This window comes from Balaenoptera physalus (assembly GCF_965194825.1).
Source record: "Balaenoptera physalus genome assembly, chromosome: 3".
NCBI lineage: Eukaryota > Metazoa > Chordata > Mammalia > Artiodactyla > Balaenopteridae > Balaenoptera > Balaenoptera physalus.
The window spans coordinates 8,639,857-8,659,744 of record NC_138890.1 but is presented as its reverse complement, the minus strand read 5'-3'; the positions used below and the strand labels follow the sequence as shown (position 1 = coordinate 8,659,744).

General features: G+C 48.4%; 1 protein-coding gene across 1 annotated transcript; it reads right to left on the bottom strand.

The window, feature by feature from the left end:
- Positions 1-10,916: 10,916 nt before the first annotated feature.
- DNAJB1 (DnaJ heat shock protein family (Hsp40) member B1) lies at positions 10,917-14,687 on the bottom strand. Its single transcript, XM_082454988.1, has 3 exons — positions 14,406-14,687; positions 12,616-13,196; positions 10,917-12,313 (listed from the first exon to the last, which is right to left on the bottom strand). Exons 1-3 carry the CDS (start codon positions 14,614-14,616, stop codon positions 12,083-12,085), a joined length of 1,023 nt encoding a protein of 340 aa, XP_082311114.1. The 5' UTR covers positions 14,617-14,687; the 3' UTR covers positions 10,917-12,082.
- Positions 14,688-19,888: the final 5,201 nt, after the last annotated feature.

Sequence of the window (19,888 nt, the reverse complement as noted above, 5' to 3'; positions counted from 1 at the left end):
ACCCAGACACATCCTGATGGAGGGACATTCTTTAAAAAACAAAAACACAAACAAAAACAAAATGGTCTGGACTCTTCAAACAGATCTATGTCATGAAAGGCAAAACCAATCCATTAATTAAACAAATGAATGACTGGGAAACAGTTCTAGATTGAAGGAGACAAAAGAGAAAAGACAGGGACTTCACTGGTGGTCCAGTGGTTAAGAATCTGCCTTCCAATGCAGGGGACATGGGTTCGATCCCTGGTTGGGGAATTAAGATCCCACATGCCGTGGGACACCTAAGCCTGAGTGCCGCAACTACTGAGCCAATGTGCTCTAGAGCCCACATGCCACAACTAGAGAGAGAAGCCTGTGTGCCGCAGTGAAAGATTCTTCATGCTGCACCGAAGATCCCACGTGCCGCACTAAGACCCAATGCAACCAAATAAATAAATATTAAAAAAAAAATAAAGTGAGAGAGAGAGAGAAGACAACCAAATCAATGTTTGATCCTTGATTGGGTCCTTGATAAAAATTTCAAAAAAAAGGTAAATCAGCAATGAAGGATATTCTAGGGACAACCTAGGATATTTGAATGTTAACTGGACAATATTGGGTTGGCCAAAAAGTTCCTTCGGCTTTTAAGTTAAAAATAAAGACATATTTTTCATTTTCACAAATAACTTTATTGAACAGTGTATTCACAGTTTTGTTCCACTACCTTCTGCCATTTTTCAGGCAACTTCATAATTCCATCTTCCCAAAACTTTTTATCTTTTTGAGCAAAGAACTGTTACACGTGCCTTTTACAGTCTTACGGGGAATGGAAATTTTCTCATTAAGAGAATTTTGTAAAGACTGAAATAAATGGAAATCTGAAGGTGCAATGTCTGGTGAATACAGCGGATGAATCAGAACTTCCCAGCCAAAGTGTAACAGTTTTTGCCTGGTCATCAAAGAAACATGCAGTCTTGCATTATCCTGATGGAAGATTATGTGTTTCCTTTGACTAATTCCAGACGCTTTTTGTCGAGTGCTGCTTTCAGTTGGTCTACTTGGGAACGGTACTTGTTGGAATTAATCATTTGGTTTTCTGGAAGGAGCTCATAATAGAGGACTCCCTTCCAATCCCACCATATACACAACATCACCTTCTTTGGATGAAGACCAGCCTTTGGTGTGGTTGGTGGTGGTTCATTTCGCTTGCCCAATGATCTCTTCCGTTCCACGTTATTGTACAGTATCCACTTTTCATTGCCCGTCACAATTTGTTTTAAAAGTGGAATGTTTTTGTTACTTTTCAGTGGAGAATCACATGCAGAAATAGGGTCAAGAAGGTTTTTTTCGCTTAACTTACATGGAACCCAAACATCAAGCTGGTGCAAATGATTTTCAGTGCTTGATTTGAATATTTTGAGTATGCCTGCTATCTGGTATAATGTTGATTGCTCTCAATTAATGTCTCGATTTGACCTCTGTCAACTTCAACTGGTCTACCCAACCGTGGAGCAACATCCAGCAAGAAATCTCTTGCACAGAACTTCGCAAACCACTTTTGACACATTCGATCAGTCACAGAATCTTCTCCATACACAGCGCAAATCTTTGTTTTGCGTTTCAGTTGCGTTTTTACGTTTCTTGAAATAATAGAGCATAATATGCCGAAAATGTTGTTTTTTTCCTTCCATCTTCAAGATTAAAATGGCTACTACACAAAAATTCATCAATTTTGATTTTTTTTTTTAAACTCTTGGATTCTTTTTTTTTTTAGAAATTCACGTTCTTTTATTTATTTATGACTGTGTTGAGTCTTCGTTTCTGTGCGAGGGCTTTCTCTAGTTGTGGCAAGTGGGGACCACTCTTCATCGCGGTGCGCGGGCCTCTCACCATCGCGGCCTCTCTTGTTGCGGAGCACAGGCTCCAGACGCGCAGGCTCAGTAATTGTGGCTCACGGGCCTAGTTGCTCCGTGGCATGTGGGATCTTCCCAGACCAGGGCTCGAACCCGTGTCCCCTGCTTTGGCAGGCAGATTCTCAACCACTGCGCCACCAGGGAAGCCCGATTTTTTTTTTTTTTAACGCACGCTGATATGACAGCTGTCACAATACAATCTGAAAAAATTATTTCGAATGAAGTTAAAGACAACTAAGTGCTACTAGAGCCATCTTACGGAAAAAACCGAACGAAATTTTTGGCCAACCCAATAGATAATATCATATCCATGTTAAATTTCCTGAGTGTGATTGTTGTACTGTGGTTAGACAAGAGAATGTTCTTATTCTTAGGACATACTCACTGAATTATTTAGTGTTAAATTCATGATGCCTGCAACTGTCACATGTTTCAGAAAAAAATTATATATATATATACAACATTTTATATACAATATTATAAGATGGTATACATTCCTATTAACATATAGGGAGATAGAGAAAGCAAATATGGCAAAATAGTAACAACTGCCACTGAATCCAGGAGAGTGGTATATGGGTATTCATTTTACTATTCTTTTTCTTAAAAAAATTTTTATTTATTTATTTTGGTTGCACCTGGTCTTAGTTGCAGCATGTGGGATCTTCACTGCAGCCTGTGGGAATCTTTACTTGTGGTGTGAGGACTTCTTAGTTGTGGCATGCATGTGGGGATCTAGTTCCCTGACCAGGGATCGAACCCTGGCCCCCTGCATTGGGAGCTCAGAGTCTTACCCACTGGACCACCAGGGAAGTCTCTCATTTTACTATTCCTGTAAGTTTTCTATAGCTTTGAAATTTTTAAAATAAACACTTGAAAAAAATACCCCTATTCCCCTCCCATCTCCAGCGGCAACCCTCCAGTAGGTTTAATAGGCACCCTTGCTTGTGTCTTTCCTTGAAAATGTGCATTGTTTTATATGGGTGTTCTATTATATTTGGTTTTTTACTTTTTTCACCCACTCAGTACTGTACTGCTTGTTTGTTTGTTTTGCATTCTGCCTTGAAGATCCATCTGTATTGCTGATCTCTTGAATCTCTTTTCTTCTAACTTCTGCTTGGTGTCTCAGGGGGTGCATCCCTCACATCTTACTCCTCTGTCCCCCAAGGGTGGAAACCAAGCAGCCTCCATCTCCCCACACCACAGTGAACAGCCTTGGACACGCCCCCTTAGGGACCTGATGAGAATCTCCCCAGGGGAGAGTACTGGATGCAGAGATACTGGGTCTCTGGGCATACTCAGTTTTGCTATGTGGCCTTCCGGACTAGGTAGCCCCATCACATCCACTGGCTTTGCAGGAGGGTCCCATGTCCCCACATCTCCACCAGCCGTTGGCATTACCCAACTTCTAATTCTTGCCACTCTGACTCACTGTCAAGTGACATCACCATTGCTTTATTTTACATTTCTCTGATTTCTGATCACTTTGAGCATCTTATTTGCATGATGGCCTTCAGGTTCTCCTCTTCTGTAAATTGCCTGTTCATACTCTTTGCCCATTTTGCACTTTGGGTTGCTATCTTTTCTTGTTGATTTGCATGTGTTCCTCACAGAGTCTAGATCTGCACTGTCCAATGTGATCTGTCTAATGTGACACTCCGCTCTCCACATGTGGTTATTGAGCACTTGAAATATGGTTAATACCAATTGAGATGTGCTGTAAGTGTAAAATACACTCTGGATTTCTAAGATTTAGTAGAATGAAAAGAGGATGTAAGATAGCGCATCTCGTTAATTAGTTTCTATACTGATTACATGTCAAGATGACAATAACTTGGGTATACTGGGCTAAATAAAAAGTATTATTATAATTATTTTTACCTCTTTCTTTTTGCTTTGTTAATGTGGCTACTAGAAAATTTAAAGTCACATATGGGCTTGCATAGTTCTATTGGATAGCACTGGGTTATTGAACCCTTGTCAGTTTCAATAATGATAGATAAGGTTTAGGCAGAGTTTCCTATGTGCCAGGCGCTGATCTAAGAACTTTATATTTATTAAACCATTTAACTCTCCTAACAACCATGTGAGGTGGATACAGTGTTAGACATTGCAGATGTGGTCTACCACTGTGTCATGTGACGATTCACTTTGTCCATGTTATCCTTCGTTGGAAAGAAATTTTTAAAAAAATATTCATTTATTTATTTGGTTGTGCTGAGTCTTAGTTGCGGCACGCGGGGTTTTTGTTGCCACATCTGGGATCTTCATTGCGGCATGCGGGATCTTCAGTAGTGGCATGAGGGATCTTTTAGCTGCAGCATGTGGGATCTAGTTCCCTGACCAGGGATCAAACCCAGGCCCCCTGCATTGGGAGCAGGGAGTCTTAGCCAGTGTACCACCAGGGAAGTCCCGTTGGAAAGAAATTTTAAATTTCACTGTAATAGAACATATACATTTTGTGGTTTGTGCCTGCGACATTTCATTCAGGAGGCCCTTTGTCCCCTTAAATCACAAAGTTTTTTTTTTTTTTAACCCATTCTATGGTTTTTCTTTTCCTTTGTCTTTTTTCCACCTCTAGGTCATCTCAGGTTGTGAGGTAGGATACAGTCATATTTCTCCATAACCTGCACTGCTCACCAGCTGTGTGACCCAGGGTGAGCCCCTTCCCTCCGTATACCCAGTCGCCTCATCTGTAAAATGGTGATCATAATAGGACCCACTTCCTAAAGTCATTACGATTATACTAGGATAAATGAACTATTCTCTGTCAAATGCCTACAATGGTGCTGGGCAGATAGTAAGTGCTCAGTGAACATCAGCTGCTATTATTAAACTGTTGTGGTGAATAACACAGTATTAATAATAGAAACATGATAGAAATAGATACATTTATTAATCCCTTACTGTGTGCCAGGCCATGTGCTGGCTGCTTTTCAGGAGTAATTCCACTGGATATCTCCCCCATTCTACAGAGGAGGTGTCTGAGGCTCAAAGAAGGGGAGCCACTGGGTTCCAAGTTGCACAGCAACTCATGGGTGTGATGCTTTAGCTCCTCCCCCAGCACCTGTGACATCCCTCTGGAGGTGTAGGTTGCACGCGAGGCCTGCTCCCGAGATGTGCGGGACAGGTTAGACCCAGGAGGGACATTGCTGAGGGACATTGCCTTGGCCAGAGTGATCTCAGAGTTTGATTGCCTGGCTCTTTGTGGCCTGTGGTTTGACTTCCCCTATTAGCTTGGCAGGACTGGACTGACTCAGCGGGATGGGCCTTGAGGGGAAGCAGAGCAGGTGGGCTTGACTGGGCTAGGTCCTGTGGCCCCAAGGCTCAGCCCCAGTGCCAGCAGCTGCCTTTGGCTGCTGGATTTCAGGAAGTCACCATAAAACCCAACAATAGTGCTGCTTTCTGGAGGGCTAATGGGTAGATCTCCTTTCAAAATACACCTCCAGTCATTTCCTACCACCTCCTTGGCCACCACCTGGTCCAGCCCCATCACCTCCCACAGCCAATTTCTCCCTGATCTCCCAGCTCCACCCTGGATCACCCCCAGGTCTGTTCCCCACCCCCCCCACCCCCGGGCCCACAGTACCCAGAAGGTACCTGTGAGCACCTAAGTCAGTTCCCATCCTTCCTCTGCTGATGACCCCCACAAAAAGGCCATGTGCCCTTAAAATACTTTGATGAACTATTTCATCTGGAGTCAGGCCTGGCCACATTGATGCCCAGCATAATCTTCCCAAGGAAAGTTGAGCCCCCACTGAGACAAACCACCCAGACGTCAACTCCAACTTCCAGGCAAAAGCAAATCATGCCGTGTCCCTCCTGACTCAAGCTCTTTCAACTGGCTTCTCCTCTGCCTCAAGCATGGGGGCCAGTCTCAGCAGGGCCCTGACTCTGGGCCTGTCTCATTCCTGGGCACGCCCCACTTTACTCTCTCCTGCTCTCTCTGTTTCGCCCACACCGGGCCTCAAGGGCCTCGTGTTCCTCAGCTCAGCCTTGCTGGGTCCACGGCCCTGGTCTGTCTAGGAGCCTCATCACATGGCCGCAGCTCCAATGGCCCATCTCTGCAACCTGACAAGCTCCTATCCCTTGGCCTGTGTGCCCGGGGCCCACCATGCATCCTCTCTCCAAGCTCTTTGGTCATGGGAAGTATTTACTTTGCCTGCTATCATAGGCCGAATGGTGGACCCCCAGAAGATATATATGCCCGTGTGCCTGAACCTGGGAATGTGACCTTATTTGGCATGAGGGTCTTGCAGAAGTAACTGAATGAAGGATCTCAAGGTGAGATCATCCTGGCTTTAAATGGGCCCTGAATCCCATGTGTCCTTATAAGAGACGGAAAAGAAGACACAGAGACAGGAAGGGGAGATGGCCTCGTGAAGACAGAGGCAGGGATTGGGGTGATTAGCCACAATCCAAGGAACGCCAAGGATCACTGGCAACCACCAGAAGCCAGGAGAGGTGCATGGAACAGAGTCTCCTTCGGAGCCTCCAGAAGGAACCAACCCTGTTGAAATCTTAGTTTTGGCCTTCTGGCTGCCTGAACTGCAAGAGAATAAATTCCTGTTGTTTCAGGCCACCCAGTTTGTTGTACTTTGTTACAGCAGCCGCAGGAAACTAAAACAGAGGTCTGTGTTTCCTGGAAGACTGTGAGCTCCACGAGTTCCCCCCGCGCGCCATCCTCCCCCCCCTCCCCGCCTCCCCAGTGGCTTTGTTTGCCTCTCACTGGGTCCCCTGGGGCCTAGTGTTGAGCTGGCCTTCAGGAACTGTGCCCAATGACTAATACATGAATCCTGAAGTAGAAACAGGATCCTAGGAAATAGGGGCTTTCCTGGAGCCAGACAGAATATCCACTGCTTCCAGGCGGGAGCTGGAAGCAGTAGGGCATGGGGGACCCCTTGCTGGGGGTACCCACCAGCAGACCTCAGGGCTGGGTGTATTCCTCTGCACACTCCCTGACATGAGCAGTGATACGGCAAGTGTTGCAGGTCATCTCGTCTGCATCACTTTGTCACTCGATTACTCATTCAACAAACAGAGTGTCAGGTCTGGGCCAAGGGCAGCCCTGGGTGCTGGTGATACAAAGATTATTAGGGCATGGTTGGCGACCTCAAGGAAACTCAGGTTGCTCAGAAGGAGGACCTTCTGGAGTGTTCCAGAGGCTATCGCTCCTCTCTTCATGACAAAGAGGGAAGTTGTCTCACTGAATAATCATAGAGTTTGAGAACTCAGAAGAAATCAGACACCACCACGTCCCCCTCCGCCACCAAGCATGGAATCAGCAGGCCGTGAAAGCATTCTCAGGTTCGTGGGAGGGAGCATGAGTTTCTGTACTTTAAGGACTAGATTTTAATAGATAATAGCTGCTTACTGTTTGCTTTGTGCTATTTGGAAATGGAAGGTTGGTGCGTTGAAATTTCAAGAGACTGATGATATAGCTCAGGTACTTGAAGTTATACAATCAAATGACAGTCTCCCCCTTCCCCACCCACCCCCTAAACAAAGGAAAATTAAGACAAAGCAAAACCCAAAACCTTTGCAAGCTCCTGCCTCACTCAGGAAAAGCCAAAGTTCTCCAGTGGCCCACCAGGCCCTGCACCATCTGCCCTGCCTTCACCTCCCACTCACCCCTTGCTCTCCTGGCTGTTCCTTAAACTCAGGCACGCTCCTGCTTCAGGGCCTTTTCACAGGCTGTTCCTTCTGCCTGGAAGGTCCTTCTCTCAGTGTTCACATGGCTCTCCCCTTACCTCCTTCAACTCTTTGTTCAAATGTCACCTTCCCCGTGAGGCATTCACTGACCATGTTACTTAAAACTGCACCCAACACTCTCTACCCACTTGTTTTATATTTCTCCATCACTCTCATCACGATCTAGCATATTAGATGATTTATTTATTTATTCTTAATGTTTTTCTTTCTCACTCCACTCACTAGACCGTCAGCTCTGCAAAGGCAGGAGTTTTGGCCAGTTTTGTTCACTGCTGTGTCCCCAGCATCAGGAACAGGATTGGGAACACTGTAGGTATTCAATAAATATTTATTGAATGGACAATGCTTATTACGTGTCCGGCACTATGCTGGGTCCTTCAATGATTAACAACTAATGAGAATAACTAATATTTAAGGAGACCTGGGGCAGGTTTACCCCAAGTGCCTTAGAAATATGTGTTTGTGTTAATTGCACATTGCTCCACGCCAGGCCTGTGTGAAGTTCTTCTCAGTGGTTAGCTGTCTGAGTTCTGGCTCTGGGGGAGTGAGAAAATTGGGAGTGACTATGATTAGTCCTGTTTCACATGGGAGGAAACTGAGGCTCTGAGAGGTTTGTTATTTGTCCAGGGGAATTCAGTGAGCAGAATTTGAACTCAGCACACTCTCCAGAAGCCAAGTTCTTAATACCACATTCTTTTGCCTCCCCAATGCCCTACCTTGCCCAGTTTTCACACCTCTATGAAGTCTGTACCTTCATTAGCCCTGTTTTTAAAGGAGGCCACTGAGACTCATAGAAGTGAAGTCACTTGCCCAAGAACACACAGCTGCAGAGTGGCAGAGCTGGGAATCAAACCCAGGGCTGCTCAGTCCTAGAGCCTGATGCACTGCTGCTGCTGTCGAGTGAGCAGGTGGTGACAAGACAGCATGGGAGTGAGCCTGCTTTAGGTACAGTTTCCTCAAGTTGGGTGAGGGCTGGGGTGGAGCTGTGGGTCTCAGGGGCTTGCCTGGGGATCTGGTTCCTGGACCTGAGCCAAGAGCACTGACCCAGAAGACCTTGAACTCACCTCAGTCTTTGGAGTTACCAGTTGTGGCTGAGAAACTTTCACATTGGGATACAAAGATAACTGACACACAGTGCTTGTTCTGTGCCAGGCCCCGTTGTGTGCTTATATATCTATACCTGAAAATCCTTACAACCCCAGAAGTACTATTATTATGCCTATTTTACACTTGAAGAAACTGAGGCACAGAGAGGTTAAGTCACTTGCTCAAGGTCACACAGCTAGGAAGTGATTGAGCTGAGATTCAAACCTAGAAGCAGGAGCAATGATAAGAGGAGAGGTAGGGGCCATCAAACATTGAACTAGATCTTCACACCCACCTGAGCAGGCCTGGCAGAATCAGTGTGTAGAAAAACAGAAGTGAGGAAGCTATTTCCATGACATGTGAGGAAGAAAAAAAAACAACAACATGGCATACAGTATGTACCACTTGTATAAAAAAAGAAAAATATATTCGTGCAGCATCTCAGAAGGAAATGCACAAGAGACAGTGGGAACATTCACTGGGGGTGGACTCAAAAGCAGGGTGGGAGGGAGAATTTTTAACTCTATGTGCCCTTGTAAATTTGGTACTGCGATTACACAGCCAAAAATTGAAACTGAATATTTAGAAATTATGCTTATGCTTATATAAGCAGACTCCCTCTAGGAGGATGCACAAAAAACATTTTTTAAAAAAGGAAAAATTTTCTAATGCCATGGCTTGTCTACAGTGGTCCTGAGGAGGGAGGGCACTCGACTTTTCACCACAGGCCGAATGTAAACTTTGAGTTTTCTACTGTTTGAATCAACGCGACACTCCTGGTGCAATGGATAAAGATGAAGTGGGCCCAAAAAAGAGGCAGCTCCACATGCACTGATATGGAAGGAACTCTAAAACGTGGTCAGATAGGCAGCATGGGAAAGTAAAATAAATCCGTTAAAGGGAAGCTAAGGAGGAGGAGAGGCCCACTTGCAGACAACCAGACACTTGACACACACAACCGCGTCCAGCGTGGGCAAAAGCTGTACATCTGAGGGGCAGGCTTTCCGTCCACTAGGGTCCTTTCTGTCTTTTTCACTGTGAACATTTTCCTAGACTCACACTGCCCCATCCACCGCCCTGGTTAGGTTATTGCTCTAAGTTACCAGAACTGTGACACATTGAGGCTTTGTGCACGTTTGTGCTGGTGGCCCTTGGATATGAAGTTCACAGGGACCTGCTACGTAATGAGGGAGACGGGGGCGGGGGGGATTGGCAGCCCTGGGGGTCTGTGACCCCAACCGAGGCCAGGACCAATTCTGCAGCAAATGTCATCTTGGTCCCTGGTTCGGTAAACAAATCTTGTGATAAGGTCCCTTTTGGCTCTGATACTCCAGGGGTCACCTCCCAACTAGGATGGCCTCTCTGGGCTCCACATGGCTGCCCTTCTAAGACACCCATGTCTTACCCGAGTCACCGCCAACCATGTGTGGCTACCGAGCACTTGAAATGTGGCTGGAGCTACCAAGCAACTTCTATTGAATCTTAAAAGAATTTGTTTTAAAAGACATAAAACATTCCCATCACTGAAGAAAGTTCTCTTGGATAGCACTGCTCTTAAGACTGTTCTCAGTGGTTAAATTCTTTCAGTGGGAAGGGAAAGCCACTCCTAGGTTGACGTTAAACATGGTGTTATTTAAGTTTTTACAAGACGTTTCGTAGCAAAACAGCAATACATTGTTTTCCGCCTGTGTAATTACTTACCTTAAAATAAAACCAGTTCCTTAAAAAAAATTACAAAGTCAAAGCAGTTTCAGTGGCCTGCAAATAAAGGGAGGGCAGGAAATAGGTCTTCACCAGGGCAGGGCCAGCCCTAGGCTGGAATCCTAGTCTGGTTTGGCCAGGGTCTGCCTGACACCAGCCTGTTCTACCAAGTAAGGAGTGGGGGGAGATTAAGAGGGTAGAACATACAACTCCCCTTGGCCCCAGCAACCAGACCTTGGAAGACTGGGAGGGGACCTGCTAAACTTTGGCCCCAACCTTCACAAAAAACAAGCTCTGAATCCACTGGGCTCTCCAGATGCCTGGATCGAGTCCTGTGGGTTGCTGTTATCTACCCCACATCCAGCTCAAGGAGGGTGACTTCTCTCTCCCTTGCAGAGGACTCCTGCTTTCTGCTCACCCCTCCCTCCCACCCACCCACCCACCCTGGCTGCCTTTGGAGGGTTGCCCAGACCCCACCCCAGCCGCTCAGCAGAGCCCTCAAACAGAGTCACAGGACCGCTCCCCTGAGGTTCAGCATCAGTCTTTAATGCTGTCACGCTGCACATTGACAAGTCACACACTTTGGTCTTGTGTTGGCAGTGGCAACTTACAATGAGTCTAAAGATCTGAGCACCAGACTGGCCTGCAAGGAACAGGTACTTGTTCCTACATGCCTCCCCCCGCCCCCACCAGGTTCCTTCCGAATTCCATCCTGGCCCCTTACAGAGCAGCAGCTGCTGTGGACTGGTTTCATCTGAGTGCACACCAACTTTACACGGAATTATAAAAACATATTTACAGACGTTCCACGGTGCTCCTGTAATCAGAAGCAAAGACCCTTTTATCAAAAGGGATTATACCTAGGGCTGTGCAAAATTCAAAAGGATCAGATCCTTTTGAGAGTCCAGAGTCCATTAAACAAAAAATTACCCGGGCCACTGGTAAATCCCAGGTGTGCCAAAAGATTGCCTTACAGAAAAGGAAAGTGAGCGCATTCAGCCTTGGCGCCAGGGTCGAGAGGACCCCCTGCTCCGGCCAGGGCCCCAGACGCTCGAGAAGAGGCAGCTGCACAAGTTACTCGCTCACTGGAGGCCGGCTCCCTTGGTCTTGCTGGAACGAGAGAGGTATTGCTTGTAGGAGCCGGCCAGGCAGTTCGGCAAAAATAGTCTAGGTTCTCAATTTGAGATGACAAGAAAAAAGACGGGATTCTTCAGGGGAAGAGTAAGACGTGGGAGACAAATACAGAATAAAACATGAACTGATTACACAACAGAGAAACTGAGGAGTGTACAGGGTCTGGTAACCAAGAAGGCAGGTCCATACCACGTCTAACATCTGCAAGCAAAGGGACTACAGAGGGATCAAGTCCAGCTGTGGGTCTGCCTCTCCCCCTGGGCAGGGCCTGGAGGAGGAGGGTGTGGGCCCATCCTGGAGGGCGGCAGGACCCAGTGGGGCAGACTGGACTGCCTTTTCCTGCTGTCCCCACCACCTGCCACCCTATCACTCGAAAAACCACTTAAGTCTAGTGCACGACTTTAAAAGATTGTAATATATTCTCTGGAAAACATTCAGCAGTATGAAAGCCCGCCCTGGGCCCTCCCGCCCTCTCACGGGTCCACAGCTGGTAGAACAGTCTGGAAATCCTTGAGCTCTGGAAAGGTCCCTGGTCAGTCCTTGGGGAACATAGTTGACTATATCGGAAGAACCTGCTCAAGAACGGTTCTTGATGTCTGGGGAATCCTTTCGGGGAAGATCACTTCAAACTCAATAATGAGGTCCCCACGTTTCTCAGGCATTTTGGGGAGAGGAAGTCCTTCTCCAGGAACTTTTCGCCGCATGCCAGGCCTGATGACATCCTTGAATACAACAGGTATGGTCCTGCCGTCCAGAGTTGGGACATTCACTGTACAGCCACACAGAGCCTTGGAAAGCAAATGGACAGCATTAGATAGAGAGTAGCTTTGGAAGCTCACATCCTGCCCAGAGGCTGTTTAATGTAGGGTAAGCACCATGAGGCCTTTGTAGCTAAGACCCTGCCCCCAGATCCACCCAGGTCACCAGCACAGAAGCTCTGGGAAAACAGAGCTCTGGAAAGTCTTGTTGCTACTGCACCTCCCAAGCCTGGCACGCACCAAGAGCTCAGAAATATGTGTCAAGCAAATACTGAACTGTGTCAAAAAGCAGCCTTCTCCCTCCACAGACGTTGCCCTGCCTAGTGCCTTACCTCCCGAAGGGTGATCCTGGCTGGGTAAATGACATCAGAGCCATCTCTCTTAAAGATATTGTGTGGCTTGTCCTTTAAAACAAAGACGATGTCGGCTGGAATGTTGTTGGAGGTCTGGTCTCCTTCCTTGGGGAAGGTGATTTTGGTCCCTTCTTTCCACCCCCGCTTCACTTCAATGGTCAAGATTTTGTCTTCGTTGCGAATGCTCTTTCCATCAGGGTTCAGCCGCTTATGAGAGATTTTCATTTTCTTGGTACAGCCGCTATAGATCTCTTCAAGTGATACCCTAAGGTCATGGGTGACGGGGGGATCTTGCTTCCTTCGGGTGGGCTCTTGGGCAGGGCGGGAGCGGCCAAAGTTCATGTTGGTGAAGCCACCCATGCCCATGGGGAAGCCTGAGAATGGGTCATCGATGTCCATGCCTTCCTCCCCGTTGCGCTGCCCAAAAAAGGTGTCAAAGGGATTTCGGCCACCGAAGAACTCAGCAAACATGGCGTGAGGGTCTCCATGGAATGTGTAGCTGAAAGAGGTACCGTTAGCACCACCGCTGCTCCCGCCACTGGGGCCACTGCCCTTTAGGCCTGAAAAGCAAAAGCAGAAGAAATCAGGTGGCTGGCTAGGAGCTTAGCTCTCCAGGAGCTTTCCTTACAAAAAAAAGCTTAGGAGCCATTGCGGGAGGAATTTTTTTAGCCTGTCTGGGAAGAATAAGGAAGAACCCCAAGCTTTTACCTCCCACTTGCAGCGGCAAAAACAGAACCCTTACTCCCCAAAGTAGGTAGTTCATTGTGGCATGACAGGGGTGAAAGGCTCAAGCTCTGAGATGGCCATATCTCTTGGGGTCACCCAGGTCCTCACACCTGAGTAACCCATCCTTCCTGCAATGTTACAAGGTGTACAAAGAATTCACTAACAGATCCGATTAAAAAAGCACAACCCAGGATCAATTGTCACTAAATGTTTACTCTTAAATACTTTAGGGCTACAGACGTGTGGCAGAGTACAGATGAAGGTGAAACTGTAAACGGAGACTTTCAAATTCTCACACCCTGGCACTTACTGCCACCATTCTTACATAAAAAGTCACTTCTTTCTGAACACCAAGCCCAGAAGCCAGCCTGAATCATCAACGGGCAACTGGACAACAAGAAAGCTTTCTTTTTCCCTGAAGAGGGCTACCCCGGGGAGGCTGGGCAGAGACACGCCCCATTGCTCCATGTACCCTGACGGCCGACTACGTGCCCGGCACGGCACGGAGCCAGGTAAGCACTTTACAGGGATTACCTCACTCCACTCTCAGAGAGCCCTGGGAGGTCGCTCGGCGTTAATTGTCACTCTCGTTTGCAGGCTCACTACACGCAGGCTATGCCCGGCGCTTAGCCAGAGGCCCCGCCCTGCACCCCAGGGCGGCAGAGCCTCCCACCTCGCCCAGGTGAGCCTAGGGCCCGCGGGGCCACAATGCCACCAGTCAAGCTAGACCTTCGAACCCTCTCCTTCTGCACCCTCACCCCCCGGACCGATCGGGGCCGTGGGCGGAGGCGGGCGCCCAAGGAGGGGCAGCCCCAGACATACTAGAAGCTTCTGGGCGAGCAGCGCAGCCAGGGCTGCTCCTCCCATCGGGAGGCCGCCTATCCGAGAGCGGAGGCCCGTGTGGCCAGAGGGCGGGGGCTGCTCGCCCCCGGGGGCCGGAGCGCCCCACACTCCCCGGGACGCCGCAGCGTGGCCGCTATGCCTCGGTTTCTCCGCCTGTCAAACGGCGGGGCCGCGCCCCCGGCCGCGCGCGCGCACACTACCTTCCTCCCCATAGCGGTCGAAGATCTCGCGCTTGCGCGGGTCGCTGAGCACGTCGTAGGCCTCGGCGATCTCCTTGAACTTCTCCTCGGCGCCGGGCTCCTTGTTCTTGTCCGGGTGGTAACGCAGCGCCTGGCGACGGTAGGCCCTCTTGATCTCCTCATCCGACGCACCGCGGGCCAGGCCCAGCGTCTGGTAATAGTCCTTGCCCATTGCCCGCGCCTGCGGCCCGCCGCCCAGCTGTACCCGTCCCTCGGCTCCGCCGCCCCCACCGCTCCCGGAGTCTATATACTCGCCCGGCGGAAGCTTCCAGAGCCCGCCAGCCCCCTCCAGAACCTTCCGCCCCGCCCCCTACACAGTTTTGATCAATCGCCGCCGCCCAGGCTGCCACACGCAACATCCGGGGAGGGGCCGCACCGCCAACAGCCCCTGCGCGCGGCCACGCCCCTTCCCGCTCCGTCCTCGGCAACGCCTTCCCGTGGAGCGTGCCCCCCGGGAGACGGAGGCCCCGCCCACCCCCGCGGGAACCAATAGCGATCTTGCTTTACTGCTCCTGACGACCCGGCCGGCCGCGCAGCCCGCCCCCTGCCTGGGTCAATAAGTTACGACGCGCTGCTGCGGAAAGGGGCGGGGTCGGTGAAGACCCCTTCCGTAGCAGAAGTAAATGTGCTCGCTCCTATCTCACGTGGCATGGGAATCAGTTCCTGCCAGGAGTCTCGGGGCGGGGAGAGTTACCTAATCTTTCCTTGCCCCAGACACCCACCCTCCTTCTGGGACTAAAATTACCCACCCGCCCTCTGCTACCGGCTGTGGGGAGAATGCACTTGGGAGCCCCGGTACTGTCCCTGTCCTCATCCATACAGTACCCTGTAAAGCGAGGTGAGCACCCGGGACCAAAGTTCATCTCCCTGGAGAGGTCTTTTCAGTCCAGCTCCTCAAGCCTTTCAGTTTACCGTATTCTCAAGAACCCTTGCCACTGAAATTTGAAATTACCCTGTTCTTTGGTTTTTATGCTAAATGTCACCCTCCTCCCAGCCTGCGATCACCACGAGGGCAGGGACTGGGTCTTATCAGTGCTGGGTCTCCAGTGCCAGAAACGTGTCTGGAACCGACGCTTCGTAAATATTCCTGGCTGTTTTTAATACACCTGCTTCTTTTTCCCCTCCCCACTACCTTTATGATTTGGGGGAGACATGGGCGTGTCATACACCTCTCAGGACCTCTGTTTCCTCATCTGTGGGCAACATGATCCCTTTCGGCTCTGAGAGTCTGGGGTGTCTGTGGTCAAGGGCAGGGCTGACGGGGTAAGAAGGCTCAGAAAGGGGTACCACCTGAGAAGGGAAGAGGGGGGGTAGGTGGTGGTGCCCTGTGAAGGGGAGAGGTTCCTGGAAGAACTGCTTGGGAGGTCTGGGCGGTGTGACACTGGCTCTGGAGCCAGACAGCCCGGTTTCATTCTTGGTTCCAGCTCTTCCTGGCTGTGTGACCTTGGGCTGGTTACTGAGCCTTCCAGGGCCTTTAGCGTCCTCATCTGTACAATGGGGGTAGTAGTTGTACCTGCCTCATAGGGCTTTGAAGTTGACGTTGATTCAACATTTGTGAAGTGCCCAGGACAGGCCTGGCCTAGAGGAAGTGCTGTCAAAGGGGTGACTAGCCGTCTGGTTGAATGGTGGGCTGCTGAGCCACCGGCTTCCTGGCAAAAAGCTTCTGGTAACTACTGCCCTTGTGCAGGCTGGAACTCCTGAGAAAGATGCCATGGCCTTCGCCTGCTGTCTAGCAGGGGGATTCCGGCCATCCCTGGCCACCCCCGACCCCAGGGTAACCGTGTCAGTAAGGACTCTGGACTAGGACACACACCAGCTGACCTGGGAGGATGAGTCTGGGCTGGGTGCCCAGGGGCACAGCACTGCAGGGTTCCTGAACCAATCATGGAGGGGACAGAGTTTGATTTTTTAAAAAGCTACATAAACAGGGCTTCCCTGGTGACACAGTGGTTAAGAATCCGCCTGCCAATGCAGGGGACACGGGTTCGAGCCCTGGTCTGGGAAGATCCCACATGCCTCGGAGCAACTAAGCCCATGAGCCACAACTACTGGGCCCACGTGCCACAACTACTGAGGCCGACGCGCCTAGAACCTGTGCACTGCAACAAGAGAAGCCACCACAATGAGAAGCCCATGCACTGCAACGAAGAGTAGCCCCCACTCGCCACAACTAGAGAAATCCTGCATGCAGCAACAAAGACCCAACACAGCCAAAAATAAAATAAATGAAATAAATTTATAAAAAAAAAAAAAAAAAAAAAGCTACATAAACAGATAGCGGGAGAGTCACCATGGGGAAAAACTCAGAGCTTGTGGATTTCCTCACACTTATAAATTTAAGAGTTAACAGATGTGGCAGCCTCCAAGGGTCTTCACATTAGCTCTGAGTGGGCCAAAAACAACATGCGAAGGGTGTCCTTGTGTTTAGGGGCAACCTGAGAGCTGGGAACTCTCCCTTCCTTGAGTAAGCCTGGGGTCATGTTCAGGAAGTTTTAATTGTTTAACCCCGCCCCCCGCAAAAGAAAAAAACAAAAACCAAACTCAACATCTCTTCTTATGGCTATGATTCTTTGACCTGGACACTCACTGGGTACTTTGGAATGTTATTGGAAAAGTGGCCTCTGCAGAAATCTCAGCAGAGGTTTGAGCTCTCAACTCAGAGAAGAAGAGAAGATGTGAGGGGTAGTTGTATGCATCGACTTGGCTAGGCAGTTGTACCCAGTTATTCAATTAAACACTAAGTGCTGCTGTGAAGGTGTTTTGTAGATGTGGTTAGGTTAACATCTATAATCAGTTGACTCTTAAGTACAGGAGATGACCATTGGTATTGTGGGTGGACCTCATCCAATCAGTTGAAAGGCTTTAAAAGCAAACACTGAGGGAATTCCCTGGCGGTACAGTGGTTAGGGTTCTGCGTTGTCACTGCCGAAGGCTGGGGTTCAATCCTGGGTTGGGGAACTAAGATCCCACAAGCCGCGAGGCCAAAAAAAAAAAAAAAAAGCAAACAGTGAAAGGTCTTAAAAGCAAATACTGAGGTTTCCCTGAGGATGAAGCATCAATTCCTGGCCAAGAGTTTCCAGCCTGCTGGTCTGCCCTACAGATTTCAGACTTGCCTTGCCAGCCCCCACAATCGTGTGAGCCAATGCCTGAAAGAAATCTCTTAATACACAGACACACTCACAAACACATATATCCTACTGGTTCTGTTTCTTTGGTATCCAATAGAACCCTAATATAAGAACTAAGCAGGACTTCCCTGGTGGCGCGATGATTGAGAATCCGCCTGCCAATGCAGGGGACACAGGTTCGATCCCTGGTCCAGGAAGCTCCCACATGCCGCGGAGCAACTACTACTACTGAGCCTGCTATCTTAGAGCCCACGAGCCACAACTACTGAAGCCTGCATGCCCGAGAGCCCGCGCGCCGCAACAAGAGAGGCCACCGCAATGAGAAGCCCGCGCACCGCAACGAAGAGCAGCCCCCGCTCACTGCAACCAGAGAAAGCCCGCGCGCAGCAACGAAGACCCAACGCAGCCAAAAATAAATAAAAAAATAAAAAATAAAAAGAACTAAGCAGGGGAGTCTGGAGTCGGTCAGCCTCCGTTGAAATCCTGGACCCACTATTTACTTATTTACTGCCTGTGTGATCTTGCACAACTTGCTCTACCTCTCAAATTGCTAGGTATGTCCTCCATAAAATGGGATTAGGGTAGATCTTACCTCCCAGGGTTGCTATGTGGATGAATTTGAGAGGGGCCAGGAAATGAACATCATAATAATAGCTAACACTGACATGGTCCTAATCTGTGTCAGGCCGGTTCCAAGCACTTGATGTGTATTAACTCATTTAATCCTGACAATAATCCTATGAGGTTGGACTGTCATTACCTCCGTTTTACCGGTAGGGAAACTGAGGCTCTGAGAGGTCATGTGACTTGCCTGAGGTCACCCAATGAATAAAATGCTGAGGTGTAAAGTGTTTAGCATACTGAGTATTTATGGTAAGCACTCAGCTTATGTTAAGATGTGATTCAGATGATGATAAAGACTTAATTTTTTTAAAAAAAAGCATCGCCATTTTTTTCAACTCTTCTCTTCATGAAAAAGAATTTCAAAAGCATTACAGCCATACAAGCTAACAATCTTCCCCTGGCGGAATACCCATGTGAAATAAAAACCTATGTTCACATAAAAACCCATGAGCAAATAGTTATCAACGCTTTATCTGTCATTACCAACAGCCATTAAAACCTAAATATCCTTCAGTGGGTGAATGAATAAACTGTGATCTGGCAACATGATGGAATACTATTCGGCCATAAAAAAAGACCGAGCTACTGACACAGGAAACAATGCAGAGGAACCTCAAATGCATTATGTTAATGAAAGAAGCCAGATTCAAAAGTCTATTTACTGTGTGATTCCATTTGAAAGGACCTCTGGAAAAGGCAAGAGTATTGATGCAGAAATTGGATCAGTGGTTGCCAGGGGCTGGGATCTGCTGCAAAGGGATACAGGGGAATTTGGGGGGATGATGGAAATGTTCTATATCTTGACTGTGGTGGTGGTTACATGTCTGTATTTATTCAGAACTGTACACTAAAAAAGGTGAATTTTACTGTATGTAAATTATACGTCAATAAAAAGAAAGAAAATAAATCCCATGGACTTAAAAATAAAAATTAAAAAGGCAGACAAGATAGAACTTGGGAAACCTCTCTCTGGGGCTCCTGACACAGTGGAAAGTTGCTAACCAGCCCTGGCTTGTCTGCTATAGGCTTTACCTTCCTTCACACAGCTCTGAATCAGCTTGATCACACACCCAAAAACAAGCCAAGCCAGGTTCCTGGAAGAATCAAGATCCTATCTTACTTGCATGTGGGAAATAGAATTTTCCCTTTGGAAACTGTTCTAAGGGACTTATCACATTTGGCTCAGCAAATACCAAATGTATTTACTGGTCACCATTATGAATCAGCCACTGTGCTGGACAATCTAGCTGTCCCTACCAACAGGTATAGTCAGAGCCGTGGTACAGTGTCATGAATGGCTTGAACAAAGTGGCCAGTCTTCATTCTGAGGGTGGATTTGGTTTCTGCTGGCAGACTGATTACTGGAAGCCAGGTGAGGCCAACAAGGGGTCCTCACACCTGTAATACCCATCAAAAATAAAGGACTTCTTTGCAGGCCGGATCATGCCTTTCTATGCATTTCTTGTAGGTGAGGAGAGGGGCGGAAATTATTTTTATGCCTCGGCTGGCACACAGCATAGTAGGTTCACAAAATTATTTGGTGCCTGTTGAGTGAGTTCAGGGCTCAGGGAAGCAGTCTCGAGAGGGAAATTCCAGAATGTTCTGAGTCTGTAGGAATGTGTGTGGAATCTCCAAAATGACATCTATTTGGACACCACACGCCTTACCTAGCTGGAACCCAGTGATAGGGAA

Bases quoted from the DNA above. Each gene is read 5' to 3' on its own strand.
- DNAJB1 (XM_082454988.1), bottom strand. From the start codon at position 14,616: ATGGGCAAGGACTATTACCAGACGCTGGGCCTGGCCCGCGGTGCGTCG. The intron at 13,197-14,405 runs GTAGTGTGCGCG...TTTGCTTTTCAG, and splicing joins CGACCGCTATGGGGAGGAAG to GCCTAAAGGGCAGTGGCCCC. The intron at 12,314-12,615 runs GTAAGGCACTAG...TTGCTTTCCAAG, and splicing joins CCAGGATCACCCTTCGGGAG to GCTCTGTGTGGCTGTACAGT.